The sequence below is a fragment of the Mobula hypostoma genome, chromosome 12, assembly GCF_963921235.1.
Source record: "Mobula hypostoma chromosome 12, sMobHyp1.1, whole genome shotgun sequence".
Lineage (NCBI taxonomy): Eukaryota > Metazoa > Chordata > Chondrichthyes > Myliobatiformes > Myliobatidae > Mobula > Mobula hypostoma.
The window spans coordinates 103297830-103310455 of NC_086108.1; the positions used below are offsets into that span (position 1 = coordinate 103297830).

The window sequence follows — 12626 nt, forward strand, 5'->3', positions numbered from 1 at the left end:
CTCTCGCCTCGTGGAGCAGCCTGGGGAATATTCCGTCAGGCCCCGGGGACCTATGCGTCCTAATGTATTTTAACAAATCCAACACCTCCTCTCCCTTAATATCAACATGCTCCAGAACATTAACCTCACTCATATTGTCCTCACCATCATCAAGTTCCCTCTCATTGGTGAATACTGAAGAGAAGTATTCATTGAGGACCTCGCTTACTTCTACAGCCTCCAGGCACATCTTCCCACCTTTATCTCTAATCGGTCCTACCTTCACTCCTGTCATCCTTTTGTTCTTTACAATAATTGAAATGTTATTTTGTTTTGTTTTTCTTCTATACTATGTATTGCATTGAACTGCTGCTGAATCTGATTCTGATGTGCATTTGAGCTGCCAGAGGAAGTGTTTCAGTTCAGATACAATAAGTATATGGATAGGAAAGGTTTAGAAGGATATGGGCTAATTGTGGGCAACTGGGACTAGTTTAGGTGTGCACCTCGCTTGGCAAGGATGATTTAGGCAGAAGGCTTTGTTCCCTTGCAATATTGATCAAATGTCACTTTCACCAAAAGGACTGTGGTAGCTCACAAATGTGCCTCATTGCCTCCTTTTGGAGGGCATTAGGCCTGCATAATAAATTGTGGCCTTGTCAGCGTTGCCTAAATCCTGTGAATCCGAAAATATTGAATATATATTTATATATATTGGGCCCCATATCTAAGAAAGAATGAAAGAATGTGCTGGCATTGGAGAGGACCCATGGGAGGGTAACGAGAATGATCACGAAAATTAACTGAAGTGGTTAACATTCAGGGAGCATCACAAACAGGAGGAAATTGGCAGATGCTGGAAATCCGAAGCAACACACACAAAATGCTGGAGGAACTCAGCAGGCCAGGCAGCACCTATGAAAAAGAGTAAACCGTCGATGTTTCGGACCGAGACCCTTTATCAGGACTGGAAAGAAAGAAGTCCTTTCGGAAGAATCAGAAGCTCTAGTTCATTTTGGTACCAATGCAATAGGTAGGAAAAGGGAGGAGGTGCTGAAGAGAGAATACGGGGAGTTAGGCAGAAAGCTGAAAAGCAGGATCTTCAGGGTAGTGATCTCAGGGTTGTTGTTTCAGTGATGTGCCAGTAAGGGTAAGAATTGGATGATTTGGTAGATGAATGGGGCCATGACGAATGCATTGTTCTGCTACCGCTGATTTCTCTGCATAACCAAATAGTGGAGGGGAGGAAGGTGTTCCTAAAACATTGTGTGTGTGTCTTCAGGCTCTTCTACATCCTCCCTGGTGATTGTAATGAGAAGAGTGCATGTCCTTGATGGCAAGGGTCCTTAATGATTGATGGTCCCTTTTTGAGGCATCGTCTTCTGAAGATGTCCTCAACTATGTCTTCAGTGCACTAGCAACTATCCACCAAGCAAAGCAAATTTAAAAAATTGCATTTATATAGGACTTCCCCAAATTGTACAGATATCAAAAGCAACTTACAGCCATTAAAGTACTTCTGAAGAGTAGCTACTGTTGAATCAGGATCAGAATCGGATTTAAAGTCATTGGCATGGGTCACGAAATTTGTTGCTTAGCAGCGGCAGTATATTACAATACATCATAAAAAACTATAAATTACGATAAGACATAGAAATATTTTTTAATTAAATTCAATATGTTGTGCAAAAGAGAGAAAAAATATTGAGTTAGTGTACATGTGTTCATTGTTCAGAAATCCGATGGTGGAGAGGAAGAAGCTGTTTCTAAAGTGTTGAGTGTGTGTCTTCAGGTTCCAGTACCTCCTGCCTGATGGTAGCAATGAGAAGAGGGCATGTCCTGGGTGATGGGGGGTCCTCAATGAGGGGTGTTGCTTTTCTGAGGCATTGTCTTTTGAAGTTGTCCCTGATGCTGGGGGGCTGGTGCCCCTGATGGAGCTGACTGAGTTTGTAACTTTCCGATCCTGTCCAGTGGCCTCTCCGTACCAGACGGTGATGCAGCCAGTTAGAACGCTGTGGGGAATTGGCAGACATTTTGAGTCAGCAGTGCAATTCATGAAGAGATGTGTGCTGTTATTGTGCTGGCTTTGTACATTTCATTGTCCGGATGGGCACATTAATAAATTATGTGTGTGTGTCTCCTGACTGAAGGAAACCACGATCACTGAGATAAAGCAGCGCTTGATGCAGCTCACGGACACCCGAGGAATTGTCATTGACGGATTCCCAAGAGACGTGGCCCAGGCATTGTCCTTTGAGGATCAGGTACGGACACCTGAGTGGAACTCCTTTCTGGATGCAGGAATAGTATTGTTGATCACCTGCCTCGGCTTGAGTGAGATATTTAATGTGGTACTGCCTACCTGTCCATCGGTGGGTCTAGCGATATTGATGCAGATGATCTATAGAGGCAGAAAACTCTGTGCTCGTGGCCTTTTTATTGAGTGTTACAAGAACAAATGCAAAGAGAAAGAAGTCCTGGTTGGTTCATACTCAAACAACCAACCAGTGATAACAATTAACCTGTTAAATAGCCAGATTCAAATAGTGTGACACGTACTGCAGAAAATCTAGAAAATACAATTACTAGAAAATTAACTGAAAATTTACTGATCCACGTACATAGGTGATCAGCATACAATTATATGAAAATTATAAGCAAACATTGGAGGGTTAAACTACAAGGAAAATACTAGAAAAATAAACATTTGACACCCTAATCCAAAACCCTCAAATCTGATTCAAATCCCTTGCAACAAACTGTATAGATTTACAAACCGAGAGGCTGAATTTTTCCACTGGATCCATTCAAATAGTTTCTCTAATTCTTCAACTATCTGGCATTGAGCACTATAGATCAGGGCACAAGTTAATTGTTCCTCATTACAGTTCTGAGAGTTAGGAAAATGACTCTGTATTTAATTATTCCCTGTTCAGTGTATTAATCATTCAGAATTAAAAGGCTGCATGTGCAGGAGGAAAATAGAGAGCCTAGTGGCATGGTGTCAAGAAAACTTCCTTTCCCTCAAGCAACACGCATAAAAGTTACTGGTGAACGCAGCAGGCCAGGCAGCATCTCTAGGAAGAGGTACAGTCGACGTTTTGGGCCGAGACCCTTCGTCAGGACTAACTGAAGGAAGAGCTAGTAAGAGATTTGAAAGTGGGATGGGGAGGGGGAGATCCAAAATGATAGGAGAAGACAGGAGGGAGAGGGATGGAGCCAAGAGCTGGACAGGTGATTGGCAAAGGGGATATGAAAGGATCATGGGACGATAGGCCTAGGGAGACAGAAAAGGGGAGGGGGGAATCCCAGAGGATGGGCAAGGAGTATAGTGAGAGGGACAGAGGGAGAAGAAAGAGAAAGAGAAATATGTATATAATAATAATAAATAAATAGCGGATGGGGTACAAAGCGGAGGTGGGACATTAGCGGAAGTTTGAGAAGTCGATGTTCATGCCATCAGGTTGGAGGCTACCCAGACGGAATATAAGGTGTTGTTCCTCCAACCTGAGTGTGGCTTCAACTTGACAGTAGAGGAGGCCGTGGATAGACATGTCAGAATGGGAATGGGACGTGGAATTAAAATGTGTGGCCACTGGGAGATCCTGCTTTCTCTGGCGGACAGAGGGTAGGTGTTCAGCAAAACGATCTCCCAGTCTGCGTTGGGTCTCGCCAATATATAGAAGGCCGCATCGGGAGCACCAGACGCAGTATATCACCCCAGCCGACTCACAGGTGAAGTGTCGCCTCACCTGGAAGGACTGTCTGGGGAAATTCCAGCATCTGCAGATTTTCTCGTGTTTGCGTTTCTTTTCCCTTAACATCAGTAAAACAAAAGAGCTGGTTGTTGACTTTGGGAAGTGGGGTGAAGTACAGTTTGTCCTAGTCAGTCATGTGGAGTCTGTGGCTAAGTAAGCTCACCAGTGCCGCTAAGGAAATTCAGTAGGTCCTTGATCACCCTCACTAACTTTTGCTGGGACACCACAGAAAGCAGCCTACCTAGGTGCATCACAGCTCGGTAAGTCAACTGCTCTGCCCAAGAAATGATAGCGAGTTGGGGACGCAGACCAGTCCATCAAGCAACCCAACGTCCCTTCCGTTGACCAGCTATGTTTCCCTCTGCCTTGGGAAAGCAGTCAACATAATCGAGGACCTCTTCCACACTGGTCATACTCTCTTCTCCCCCTTCCAATCAAGCAGAAGATAAACAAGTACCACCAGGCTCAAGGTAAGCTTCTAGCTTTGTTATCCCACACAAGCCGTAGGAGCAGAATTAGGCCATTCACCCCATTGAGTCTGCTCTGCATTCTGTCATGGCTGATTTATTTTCGCTCTCAACCCTATTCCCCTGCCTTCTCCCCACAACCTTTGACGCCCTTACTAATCAAGAATCGATCGACCTCCACTTTAAATGTACTCAATGACTTGGCCTCCACAGCCGCCTGTGGCAGTGAATTCCACAGATTCACCACCTTCTTGCGAAAGAAATTCCTCCTCATCTCTGTTCTAAGTGGATGTCCTTCTGTGGATTATGTGGCTGGTCCTAAACTCTCTCACGATAGGAAACATCCTCTCCACATCCACTCTATATGGGCATTTCAATATTTGATAGGTTTCAATGAGATCCCCCTTGATCGGGTGTCTCGTATGCTAAAAATGAGCCCTTAATCTCCTTATCTACTGCTTCACGGCCCTTGCATATTGTTGCCCACCTGCACTGCACTTTCTCTGTAGCTGCAACACGACTCACTGCCTTCTTTTCACACTGTCCTGATGTACTTATGTATGGAATGATCTGTCTGGATGGCTTTTCACTCTATCTGTCTACGTTTGAGAATAATAAACCAACTACCATATTTCAGGCTCTTCCAGTGTTTCTGCAGTCAAATGAGATCCCAAAGACGTACTGGGTAGATTAATTGTAAATTGTCGCGTGATTAGGTTAGGGTTAATTGGGGTTGTCAGGGGTGGCTCAGGCAACATGGCTGGAAGGACCAGAAGGCCTACAATGTGCTGTATCGCAAAATAAATAAATTAATTATCTATTTTAGACATTTTTTTGGGTTTAAATTTATAAATCACATGTACATCGAAAGATAAATTGAAATATGTCATTTGCATTAACAACCAACCCAGGAGCTGGGGGCAGCCACACATTCCAGTACTAGCATAGTTTGCCCACAGTGTTCATCGGAACAACACAAGCAGCAACAACGACAACAAAACAAAACAACAACAGCAAATCAAACCCCTGCCCCCCCCCGCACACACACACAAAACATCCCCTCCCCCCCAACTCCAGAACAGGTCACCTCCGACCTCTAGTCCGTGTCCCAGGACTTTCAGACTCAGTCACCGGGCCTCCTCCGGCCTCCTGTCCCTGGCCTGGACTCAGACATCGGGTCACTGACCTACGGACAAGCCGACCCAGAGCTTTGACCCTTGGGCCTCTACGTTCAGACTCGCTGACTTCAGTGTTTGACTTTCTACCTGTTTTTGTACATGTTCACATTCACGTTGCAATGATCTTGTTTACTTGCAGTGCACTTTCTCTGTAGCTTTTACGCTTTATTTTGTATTCCGTTACTGTTTCACCCTGTTCTACCTCAATGCACTGTGTAATGATTGGATCTGTGTGAGTAGTATTCAAGACAAGCTTTTCACTGTATCTCAGTACAGGTGACAACAGGAAACCAGTCCCAATCCCAATTCCAATTACTAGGTGAGCTGTTATGATCTGTAGTGTGTTGCATGAATGAGCAGTATAAGCAGAACAAATAATAATAAGTTTTGAAAGAAAATTGGGAACAGATTTGGGAAGATAAAATGTTTATGGTGCAAAAGCATGGATCCTGAAGATTATTTTATAGGAGCATTCAGTGCTCTAGCTCTTGACTCAGTGCTCTGCCATGAACAGTCCCATGAGAAATGAGGAGGGTTGGGCATGGGGCTCACAACCCCAACATATAAAATCCCAGAGCTATGGAAACACCAACAGAAGCTCCAAAGACCGCAACCCTGGGAGGTGAAGGATTTTCGCCGAGAGCAGGAATTCCCATGGATCCCTACCATTAACCAAGGGATCTGTGGGCCCCAGGTTGGGAACCCCTGGTCTAGAAGATGTTTGAAGTCATGTGGTGAAAACTGCAAGTCTGTAGAAGTCAATCAGTTTTCTAAGAGAGGCCGGCCAAAGAAACTGACGCCAAGGAGATGGACTACACCCAGGAATAACTTGAAAGACGGGTTCAGTCTTAAAAGGAAGAAGAAGACCTCAAAGCACCCCGTTCTCATTTCCGCACAAAGGTGGTTCTTTTAGAGAAATGACAGCGGCCTGGTGGTGCTGTATAATGGTGAATGGAAATCAGAGACTGAGCAGTCATCTGAATAAATCATGAAAGGATTTGTTAATATGGATAGAGAGGAATGATTTCCTCAGCTGGGAATTGGGAACACCGTCTGTGATCTCAAAATTAAAGCCGACTTGCTTCTCCACGGAAATAGCAGCAGAACTGTGAAACTGATGATTCTAACTGCTTGGACAGTTGGAGATATCGCAACCAGTATAGGCAGATGTTTTTTTTGAGTGAGGTAGGTAGAGCTTTATTCTAGCTCAATGCACTGCGTAATGATTTGATCTGCATTAACAGTATGCAAGACAAGGTTTTTACTGCAACTTGGTATATGTGACAATAGAAAGCCAGTTCCAATGAGGTTCATATCCAGATCAATGACGTCTGAGGAAGATGTAAAGACTTGAAAACCTAACCCACCAGACTCAAGGACTGTTTCCATTTCGCAGTTATTAAGTAGAAGTACACACTTGCTCATTAATGCAAATATCTAATCAGCCAATCGTGTGTCAGCAACTCAGTGCATAAAAGCATGCAGACAAGATCAAGAGGTTCAGTTGTTGTTCAGACCAAACATCAGAATGGAAAAGAAATGTGATCCAAGTGAATTTGACCATGGAATAATTATTGGTGTCAGACAGGGTGGCTCGAGTATTTCAGGAACTACTGATCTTCTGGGATTTTCATGCACAACAGTCTCAAGAGTTTACAGAGGATGGAGCAAGAAACAAAAAAAACTTCCAGTGAGATGCAGTTCTGTGGGCAAGTATGCCTTGTTAATGAGAGGGGGCAGAGGAGAAACGCCAGACTGTTTCAAGCTGACAGAAAGGTAACAGTAACTTCAAATAACCATGTATTACAACAGTTGTGTGCAGAAGAGCATCTCTGAATGTGAAACACGCCAAACCTTGAAGTGGATGGCCTGCAGCAGCTGAAGACCGCAAACAGAGACTTAGTGGCCACTTTATTAGGTACCTCGTGTATAAAACTCTTGAGTAGGCCTCTTAGACGTTATAAATGAACTGTCGATCTCTCAGTCTACCTCATCACTACCCCTGCACTTTATTAGTGTACCTACACTGCACATTCTATGTAACTATAACACTATGGTCTGCCTTCTGTTTATTTTATCCATTTGTGCTCCCTCGATATTCTTGTGCATGGAATGATCTGACTCGGAGGCATGCAAACAAAAGCTTTTCCCTGTATCCCAGAACGTGTGACAATAAGAGACCAAAGAGAGTGGATTTAAGGGGTCAAATAACCCAGTGCTGGTCCTGTTTGTGTGATTCTTAATGCAAGGCCTTTATTCAGCACTATTTAACTCATTGCTCCAAAATTAAATCAGAAAATGTTTGAAACACTGCTTGCTCGCTCTCTCTTTCTCTCTGTTCTTTCCTTCATCAGATATGCACCCCGGATTTGGTGGTGTTCCTCGCATGCACCAATCACCAGTTAAAGAAGAGGCTGGAAACAAGGGCCGCACAGCAAGGTCGCCCTGACGACAATCCGAAAGCCATTCAGAGGCGATTGACCACCTTCAAGCAAAACACCATTCCATTGGTCAAGTACTTTCAGGAAAGGGGTCTGATTGTTACAGTAAGTGTTACCAATTTTAATAATCCTCTATTTTTTCCACAGAATGAGCAACTTGAATTATTGTATCTAACCTAACAAGACCTTGAGATTTTTCATAGATTTATGGTCTCATTTTCCAGAACATTCATGGAATTCCAAACACAAGCTGCAAAACTTTAATACTTAATCAGTATTCACATAGTCTCTGGCCTTAAATCTATTCTAAGTTTCTAAGACCCAATGATTCAGTTCAGTGATGAGGCAAGTGAAGTTGAATGAAATTATCCCCTTTGGTTCAAGAGCCTGATCGTTGAGGGGTAATAACTGTTCCTGAATTTGGTGGTGGGGTTCCTGAAGCTCCCGTGCATTCTTCCTGATGGCAGCAGCGAGAAGAGAGCATGGCATGCGTGGTTGGGGTCCTTGATGCTGGATGCTGATTCCTGCGACAGTGTTCTGTGTAGGTGTGCTCATTGGTGGGGAGGGCTTTATCCGTGATAGACTTAGCCATATCCACTACTTCTTGTAGGCTTTTCTGTACCAGGCCATGATGCAACCAGCCAATGTACTCTCCACCACATGTCTACAGAGGTTTGTTGAAGTTTTCGATGGAGGAAAGTAGAGGGTGTGTGTCAGACGCAGTTTTTTTTAACACAAAGAGTGGTGGGTGTGTGGAAAGTACTGCCAGGGGCAGCTATATCAAGGACATTCAAGAGACTGTGAGATAGGCACATGGATGTAAGGAAAGTGGAGGGCTATGTGGGAGGGGAAGTTTAAATTGATCATGTAGGCTAAAAGGTCAGCATAACATCATGGGCTGAAGAGCCTTACTGTGCTATATTCCAAGCAAGTCAACTGCCCCGCCATCTTAACTGCACTTTACAGGAGCACCCTGAGAGTCCTGACAAGTTGCATCTCCATCTGGTACAGGAGCAGTTGAGCATTGGACCAGAAGTCCCTACAAAGAACTGTGGGAACAGCTGAGAGGATTGTAGGCATCTCCCTATCATCCGTCGGGGACATTTATCAGGAGTGCTGCATTCTTAGGGCCCTTAGTATTATCAAGGATCCCACCCATCCATCCAGCATCCTCTTTGACTTTCTACCATCAGGTAGGAGATTCCGATGCATAAAAACAGGAACGGCCAGGATGGGAAACAGTTTCTTCCCTTGGGCCATTAGGCTTCTGAACTCCCTGCTGCATTGCATTTGAGGTGTCACTGATTAACCTTTTCTGTACCTTACAATATTTAATATTAATGCACTTTAGTTTATTATTTATGTGTGATTCATCTGTAGATTTTATCCTTGCCTTCATTAGTTATCATGCGTAGTGTATGTTATGTGCTTTACACCCTGGTTCGGAGAAGTTATGTCTATACACATTATATGGTTATTATATCATATACATGCATATAGTTAAATGGCAATAAACTGGACCTGTGTTGATTTCTATTTGGAATAATTTACAATGGCCTACTAACCAACAAACCCACACACTTTTCAGATATTGGGAGCAAATGGGAGCTCATGAATTATGTCCAGACTTATGAAGGCCAATGTGCTGAAAGCTCTCTTTATGACCTTATCTACCCGTGACACCACATTAAATGAATTGTGGATCTGAATGGGATGGTGGTAGAGACAGGTACATACTGGAGATTTATGAGACACTTACAAAGGCACATGGATGAAGAAAAAATGGAGGGCTATGTGGGAGGGAAGGGTTAGATTGATTTTAAAGTATGTTAAAAGGTCAGCATAACATTGTGGGTCAAAGAGCTTGTACTGTTCGATGTTCTGTGTTCTATATTAACATACAGAGGTGACAGGACAATTGCAGAGGTGTCCAAAGGCAAGCAACTCAAGACTAGTTGACAAATCCATGATCTTCCATCATAAGACCGTAAGATATAGAAGCAGAATTAGGCAATTTGGCCCATCAAGTCTGCTCTGCCATTTCATCATCACTGATCCGTTTCTCTCGCAGCCCCAATCTCCTGCCTTCTCCCCATATGGATGAGGTGATGGAATACTTGGTGACACAGGACAAGATAGCACGAGGTCAGTCTGATTTTCCCTAGGGGAAAATCTTGCCTGATGAACCTGTTGGAATTCTTTGAGGAGATTACAAGTAGGATAGATAAAGGGGGTATAGTGGATGTTGTATATTTGGACTCTCAGAAGGCCTTTGACAAGGTGCCACAGGTGAGATAGCTTATTAAGTTAAGAGCCCATGGAATTACAGGAAAGTTACTGGCATGGTTAGAGCATTGGCTGATTAGTAGGAGGCAGCAAGTGGGAATTGAAGGATCCTTTTCTGGTTGACTGCCAGTGACTAGTGGTGTTCTACAAGGGTCGGTGTTGGGACCACTTCTTTTTATGCTGTATATCAATGATTTAGATGGTAGAATAGATGGCTTTGTTGCCAATTTGTAAATAATATGAAGATTGGTGGAGGGGCAGTAGTATTGAGGAAACAGGTAGGCTGCAGAACAACTTAGACAGATTAAGAGAATGGGCAAGAGAGTGGCAAATGAAATACAATGTTGGAAAATGCATGCTCATGCACTTTGGTAGTAGAAATAAATGTGCAGACTATTTTCTAAATGGGGAGAAAATCCAAAAATCTGAGATGCAAAGGGACTTGGGAGTCCTTGTGCAGATCACCCTAATGGTTGACTTGCAGGTAGAGTCGGTGGTGAGGAAAGCATTCAATGTTAGCATTCATTTCAAGAGGTCTAGAATACAAGAGCAAGGATGTGATTCTGAGGCTTTATAAGGCACTGGTGAGGCTTCACCTAGAGTATTGTGAACAGTTTTGGGCTCCTCATCTAAGAAAAGATGTTCTGGCATTGGAGAGGGTTCAGAGGAGATTTACTAGGATGATTCCAGGAATGAAAGGATTATCATACAAGGAAAGTTTGATAGCTCTGGGTCTGTACTCGTTGGAATTTATTGAAAAGGCCTATATAGAGTAGATGTGGAAATGATGTTTCACATGGTGGGAGAGCCCAGGACAAGAAGGCACAGCCTCAGGATAGAGGGACGTCCATTTAAAACAGAGATGTGGAGAAATCTCTTCAGCCAGAGGGTGGTGAATTTGTGGAATTTGTTACCACGTGCAGCTGTGGAGACCAGGTCGTTGAGTGTATTTAAGGCAGAGCTTGATAGGTTCTTGATTGGACATGGCATCAAAGTTTACAGGGAGAAGGCCGGGGAATGGGGCTGAGGAAGGGAAAAAAGGATCAGTCATGATTGAATGGCGGAGAAGATTCAATGGGCCAAATGGCCTAATTCTGCTCCGATGCCTTATGATCATATATCTTTCATGCCCTGACTAATCAACAATCTATCAACCTCTGCCTTAGATATACCCAATGACTGAGCCTCCATAGATTCACCATCCTCTGAGTATAGAAATACCTCCTCATCTCCGTTCTAAAAGTACGCCCCTCTATTCTGAGTCTGTGTCTTCTGATTCTAGACTTTGCCACCATAGGAAACAGCCACTCTATCAAGGTCTTTCAACAATCAATAGATTTCAATGAAATTCCCCGCGCCCCCCCCGCCCACCATTCTTCTGAATTCCAGTGAATATAGGCCCAGAGCTGTCAAACACTTCTCACATGTTAAGCCTTTCAATCCTGGAAACATTTTCAGGAGCTTCCTTTGAACCATATCCAATGCCAGCACATCCTGTCTTAGATAAGAGGCCCAAAACTGCTCTCAGTACTCCAAGTGAGGCCTCACCAGTATATCATGCTTGTGTGGCCAGTGTGATTGAAGAATCCTCACAGGTTAGGCAAGGCTTCTGCCAGTTACTTCTTTAATTATCCACACCATTCATACCTAGATGTGACAGTGTTGCCAAAGTCCCACCTAGTCCATTGATATGAGGTTGTTTAGCTCTTTTGGAGTCCTATGTGCAGATTCACCAGATTGGCACCTCGGGGTACATCTGAAACCACTCACAAATGCTCTCTGTCACTCTTCGTCAAAGTGGAGATGATCCCATAACGTGGCAGCAATGATGGAGTGATGAACTTGTCACATGGTCGAGGTGAACTCTGCTGCTTCTGATAATGGAGGCCCGGTTTTGAGTTGCCAGATGGAATTGAAGTCCACCCCATTTAGACTAAAAAGATTAGCTTTATTTGTACATAGAAACATTAAAAATTACAGAGAAGTGTGTGTCATTTGTGTCAACGACCAACACAGTCTGAGGATGAGCTGGGGGCAGCCCACAGTGTTGCCGTAATTTCAGCGCTAACGCAGCAAATTACTGACCCTAACCTATACGCGTTCGGACTGTGAGAGGAAACTGGAGCACCCTGAGGAAACCCATGTGGTCACGGGGAAAATGTACAGATTCCTTACAGATAGTAGCAGGGGTTGAACTCGACTCACAGGCACTGTAAAGCATTGTGCTAACCACTGCTTTGCCATACTGCCCTTTTTTTTCAAAAGACTGTTGGGGTAATAACACAAGGGATGGCATTCACAATATGAAGGCAGGTTTTTAAGTAACTGGAAAGAGTGTGTATTGATTACACCTACAATTATTGTCATAGGTGGATACATCTGTCAAACGTTCATTTGGTGAGGATTGGGTCAAGTAATCCCCATGAATCCGTACTGTAAATCATGCTGGCAGCTGTGTCCTTTGAAACAGGGCCAGATTAGACAGAGGCAGTGCTACCAGTAGACATTGAGGTATCC

The 12626-nt window shown here is 43.8% G+C and overlaps 1 protein-coding gene across 1 annotated transcript in view; it reads left to right on the top strand.

Annotated features, from left to right (window-relative positions):
* ak5 (adenylate kinase 5) overlaps nt 1-12626 on the top strand; it is a 76252-nt gene that overhangs the window by 20524 nt on the left and 43102 nt on the right. The window contains exons 5-6 of the mRNA XM_063065056.1: nt 2130-2243; nt 7737-7928. Of these exons, the coding sequence (XP_062921126.1) occupies nt 2130-2243; nt 7737-7928 (306 nt within the window). The remainder of the gene's footprint in view (nt 1-2129; nt 2244-7736; nt 7929-12626) is intronic.